Source organism: Poecilia formosa, unplaced genomic scaffold, assembly GCF_000485575.1.
Source record: "Poecilia formosa unplaced genomic scaffold, Poecilia_formosa-5.1.2 Scaffold466, whole genome shotgun sequence".
Lineage (NCBI taxonomy): Eukaryota > Metazoa > Chordata > Actinopteri > Cyprinodontiformes > Poeciliidae > Poecilia > Poecilia formosa.
The window spans coordinates 162808-168542 of record NW_006800405.1 but is presented as its reverse complement, the minus strand read 5'-3'; the positions used below and the strand labels follow the sequence as shown (position 1 = coordinate 168542).

Sequence of the window (5735 nt, the reverse complement as noted above, 5' to 3'; positions counted from 1 at the left end):
ATTATGTGATCGGTATCGGTGATCGGCCCTCATGGGTGATCGGAATCGTCAGGAAAAAACCAGATCGGCACATCTCTAAGCATTAGCATGCTAAATGTAGCAGTAGCATACACTGTAAGCCAGAGTAAACTGTCAAACACGTTAAGAAAATCAGAAAAACTATTTTCTATTTTCAAAATAAGTAATAAACAGAGTTAGCATGCTAACACTGGTGCTGGCATGCATCTTGATAAACCAACACAGAACACAAGTTCTGTTCACTAAATTCACTGGTGATAAATTTTAGTTGGACACAAACTGGGCCAAAGGACAAAACGGGTCAATTATTCAAATCTGCGTCTCAATTTTAGTTTCAAACAATCAGAAAAACTTTTAGCATTGAAGTGATTTGGCTCACTGCTGCATTTGGAAGTCTGCAATAAATATGAAAATCAGTTGGCATCAGTGAGCAAACATTAGCATTAGCAGGCTAATATTAACGAAGGCTGCGTTCCGGTTGGTTGGAGCTGATGGAGACTCACGTATGGGGGCGTGTCCAGGCTGTCGGTGTTGACCACCATGGGCGGAGGATTGGCCTGAGGAGAGAACAGACATCAGCATCCAGCAGAAACCCTGAGCTCCACCCCCAACGCCAGGCAGACGCAGCGCTGCAGACGCATGAAGGCTGGAATTAACCAGACGCTGCGAGGCGAACCGATGGCTCCTGCTTCAAACCTCTCCTGATTGGCCGAAACCAGACGAGTTGCTGCAGCGGCAGCCGACTCTAATCTGCTCCGTCCATCAGCTGGACGGCAGAAACGGAGCTGAACTCAACAAAACGGGGAGCCAAACAAACCAAGGGATCACTGTACAGATGATGGATGGATGGATGGATGGATGGAGGGATGGATGGAGGCATGGATGGATGGATGGATGGATAGAGTGATGGAGCAGAGAGAGAAAGAAAAGTGAAGGAAATAAAAAATGAAACCTGTGATGCTGCGGGGATGGCGGAGGTCTCGGCTGGGATTGGAGCGATGGGGATCACAGGGATTATAGGAGAGCAGGGCGGGGCGGCCTCGGCCTGCTGAACAATAGCATGGTGAGGGTCAAAGGTCAGACAAACACAGATGAACAGCAGGAGGATGGAGCAGAACTGGACTGAAAACGGCTGGAAGTGTCAGAGAAATCGACCAATCAGAGGAGGGATTTCAGATGTGTCTGCTGCTCTGAGGATCACCGCCATGCTGCTGGCTTCCTGTGTGTGTGTGTGTGTGTGTGTGTGTGTGTGTGTGGGTGGGAGGGGGGTAAAACCCCAGTCCTGCAGGAACTGCCACAGCAGGGGGTGGATGTCCTTTAGTTACCACAGAAAACCAAATCTAGACGCTCACAAGGTCAAAGGTCAAAAGAAGACCAGAAACTGTAAGAACTGGACCAGAACCAGAATCTGAGCCGGTTTGGTTCTAGGACCTGATCAGTCGGGTCAGAACCAGTGAAACTGAACGACATCATGAATATGAGCTGAACATTAATATAAATATGGATCGTCCTCAGGCCACTGTGAAATAAGCTTCATTCACCTAATTCCACTTTTTCTGTTTTAATCTTATTAAACTAAACATTAAATGATGTGAATCAGAAGCCAATGGTCCAAATTTACTGTTAATCAGGTTCAACACGAAGATTCAGAACATAAATTAGTTTAAAAGCTGTGGTGGTGCAGGAGCAAAGCACAACCCACGTACTGAGCCTTAGTCCTCATGCCGATGGTCGCAGGTTCGATTCCCGGCCTGGTGACATTTGCTGCATGTCTTCCCCTCTTTCCTGTCAAACTACTTTCAAATAAAGGCCACTAGAGCCTAAAAAAATCGTTCCTTCATAAACTCAGATTATGTGCAAAACAAAGAGTCTCATGTTTTCACATTTTATAAAAGATCTATATTTTTAAAACCATCTTAAACCCAACTTTAAAATACTGACATAAAATCCTTGTAAACAGTAAAAGTTTCTTTAATGAATGTTTGTTCAGTTTTATTTCCGTCCTTAACATGTTTCTGTTTTCAGCTTTATGGAAAATGAAGGGAAACCATAAACTCACCGCTCATCTGATTCAATTATTTCATTAAACGCATCAAGCTCCGCCTCCCAACCAGGTAACAGGTACGGGAAGCTGCAGCGGCCAAAACTCTACAGACCCGACTGCACAGCCAGAAATCACTGAATCATCACTGAAATTCTGCATTTTGTTTGTTAAATTACACAATAATTTAAGCTAAAATAAATGGATAAAATACTAAGAAAAAGAAACAATATTGTTTTAAAAAATGACAAAAATAGAGATTCATGAGTTGTGGGACTTTTTATGTTTTATATTTTTCTGTTGTTGCCATGGAAACCCACAGGAGGAGGAGAAGGTCCTCCTTCCTTCCAGCTCTAAACGGACAGACACCGATTTAGGAAACTGAAAAACTAAATCCTAATTTTCCCTCCAGGACGTTAAACTTCCTGCTGATCTTCCAGACGTCGGGACACAGCGAGCCGCACGCCGCCTCCATCGTTACGCAACAGTAAAACCTGACGCAGCAGCTGATGGAAAACCAGCCGCCGCTAAATTTAGCCAGGAACATCGACGGCATTGATCCGCAGCCCTACTTCTGGAACGCCACGGAGCGACAGCGCTCCCACCGCAGCGCCACGGCCAGCAGAGTGAGCCCTCCTGAAACAGAGAGGATCTCTGCGCTGCAGGCACGACGGGGAAAGTTTGAGTAAAAACACTAAAAAAAGTAATAATAAATAAAAACACTACAACCACTGAATGAAACAGTTGGAGCAGAAAAACCATCAATGTGAGAATAACTAAAGTTGGGAAAGCAACCGGTGACTGTAGAGAGGAAAACATCTCACTGCTCTGAACCGTCCGACCCGACCGCAGCGCTAATCCAACAGAACTGGGTCAGTCTGGTCCAGACCTACTGGGACTGAGGCCCGGCTGCGGTACCTTGCTGAAGGCGAAGGGCGTCCAGCGGACCTCCCTGCGGCTGTCGGCCATCTTGGCCGTGCTCTTGGCCGGGTTCTTCTTCACGCTGTCGCGCAGGTTCAGGAAGCGGCTGCGGGCGCGGCAGGAAGCCGGGACGGTGCAGGAGGTGAAGGTGGACAGCGACGCTTGGACCGGCAGGCGGTTCTGGACCGGCAGGCGGTTCTGGTTCTGCCTGTGCAGCTCGATAGCCTGCTGGCGCTGCAGCGGGTGCAGGTGAGCGAGGGACTCCTGGAGAGCCAGGTCCAGCGGGCGCCGCTCCGGCCTGCAGGGCAGCGGCTGCCGCAGGTGATGCGCCGTCATCCTCCGCAGCAGGTTCCTTCAGAACCGGGCCGGAGCGTCTGGTCCGGGCCGTCCAGAACCCGTCCTGCCCTCCCTCTGAGCCAACCTCGTCTCTCTGCAGCCGGTTAATCAGCAGCGGGTGGGGGAGGGGAGCATGAATAATCGATGCGACCCCCCGGGGTCAACAGCAGGATGACGCAGACAGGAAGCTGCAGCCGCTGAGAGCTGGGCCCGGTTCTGGTTCTGATCTACACGGGTCGAGTTCCAGGTTCAGAACCTTTCCAAGACAAAAAACAAAAAAAAACAAAAAAAAAAAAACAACAAACTGCTGTCTGGTACCATCAGAACTTTCTGGACTGGAGGAAATCTGTCCTGGCATCAGAACCAGGTCATTGGGTCAAACTGAACCCGGTTCCTGAACGCTTCATCCACCGTGGTTCTGAAAGTCCACATAAACCGGGTCAAACTGAACCTTTGCGGTTCCTGAACGCCTGTCTGGTGAGGCTGCAGCGCCGCCTGCTGGTCGGCCCGCCTCACTGAGCCCAGAACCAGAACCCAGCTCTGGTTCTGGTTCCAGAATCTGGTGGAACAGGTCCGGCTGTGGGTGGTACCACAGCGGCCGGTTCTAGAAGCTCCAGATTCTGATGCATCTTGAGAAAAACGGTCCGGTTCTAACCCAGAAGAACCGGCTCCAGAACTGTCCGAAGGTGAACCGGGCATCAGAACCTGAGTCAAAACCATGGTTCTGCAGATCCAGTAAGAACCAGAACCAGAGAACAGAACACGACCTGGTTCTGACACAGCGTCTGACCCAAACTCCAAACCGTAAGTTCTGATTTCTCAGAACTGGACCCGCAGATGATGGATCAGACTTCAGAACCGGCTGATGGTTCTGAGAGCATCGACCAGGCAGCAGCAGAACCTCTCTGCTCTGACCCGGTTCTGACCCAGCCGGGTTCTGTCGGGCTGCGTGTTCTGATGTTGACGTCTTTGAGGCGCCGCAGTATCCGGGACACCACAGGTTGCTAGGCAACGGCAGAAAGACACGTGCGAGAGGCCGGATCCCATCAGAACCCGGATCAGCTCTGGACCGACCAGAACCCGATAAGGCGCTCCCATGATCCGAGAGCAGCCAACGATCCGGAACGTTCTGCAGCGGACAGAACCGGATCGGATCCGGACTCAGACCCGGACCGGAGCGGGTTCCAGTTCCTGACCGGAGCGTGACGCAGCAGGGGGGGGGAACCTACCAGCAGGCGGCGGTGCAGCCTCTTCGTCCTCCTCAGGGTGCCCATGATGCGGCGGCCCACCTTCTTGGCGTACCACACCGAGTTCAGCATGCTGCGGCGGCGCGGCGCGGCGCCTCCTGCTGCTGCGGGCTGCGGGGCGGCAGCTGCTGCTGCTGGCTGGAGAGCAGACGATGGGAGGGGGCCTTCGCTCCACCCGGCGCCCCCCTCCTTCCTCCTCGCCGACACAAACAGGGAGGCTGAGGAGGCGAGCGGACGCTAAAGCGGCGGCTTCAGGAGGCGCGGCGGAGCGGCAGAGGCGTCCTCCCCCCGGCGGCGGTCATGGCTCTGCAGCGGCAGCTCCGTCTGTCTGAGGCGCAACAACAGACTGCAGGGCTGACGGAGGACGTGCAGCGAGCGCGGCGCCTCTGATCCCTCTGCAGTCTGACAACATCACGCTCCTCTTCCTCCTCCTCCTCCTCCTCCTCCTCAGCTCAGAGGGAGGCCCAATCAGCTGACCTTTGTCCCACTTCGCTCCTTTTCCCAAGAATGAAAAAATGAAAACGGCTCGACGGGGAAATCTGGGTCCGGAGAATCGCTGGGTCATCAGATGTCACGACGGAACCGGACCGGCTCTGAATTTACACCAGCTGTTTCAGCTTCATGCTGTTCACAGGGGAGCTGCTGGTCTCAACAAGTTAAGACTGAAAACCCGCGGGATGGTTGGAGGATCAGCTGTGTAACCCGGTAGCATCAAACGGGTTAGCAACAGAAACGAGCCAGTGATCAGCGCAGAAAAGCTGAGTTAGCCAGGCTGCAGTATTTTTATTTAACCAGAATAAACGCCGTTGATATCAAAACCTACTTTAAGTAAGTCTTGGCCAGAAGCAGCAACAAATACAATAAATAAATAAAAGAAAATGTCAAGTTACAAAAAACATGTTAGCAGTAGCTTGAACCACCGAGTCACTGAACGCGATGAAGATGTCCGCTGCAGCTGGTTTACCGCTCTGGGTCAGAACCAGGCTGGGTCAGAACCAGGTATGGAGAATATACCATCATCACAGTTTTGATTAGAGCAGAGGTTCCCAAACTGTGGGGCACGCCCCCAAGTGGGGGCGGCGTGCCATTGCAGGGGGTGCGCGGGAAGCCGTCTGGATGAAAAAAAAACAAAACAACAAAAACAAAACATGAACGTTGTATGCGCTGGGTTT

At 51.7% G+C, this 5735-nt stretch overlaps 1 protein-coding gene across 15 annotated transcripts in view; it reads right to left on the bottom strand.

The window, feature by feature from the left end:
• Window positions 1-5735, bottom strand: part of LOC103156135 (disks large homolog 1-like) — a 66469-nt gene that overhangs the window by 15206 nt on the left and 45528 nt on the right. For 9 of the 15 annotated variants that reach the window (XM_007578071.2, XM_016664082.1, XM_007578072.2 and 6 more), the window contains 2 exons: window positions 971-1066; window positions 522-575 (listed from right to left, as the gene is read on the bottom strand). In XM_007578071.2, coding sequence (XP_007578133.1) covers window positions 522-575; window positions 971-1066 — 150 coding nt within the window. Of the gene's footprint in view, window positions 1-521; window positions 576-970; window positions 1067-4545; window positions 5243-5735 lie in introns of those variants that run through there. The other 6 variants (XM_016664085.1, XM_007578074.2, XM_007578075.2 and 3 more) reach the window with 4 other exon arrangements.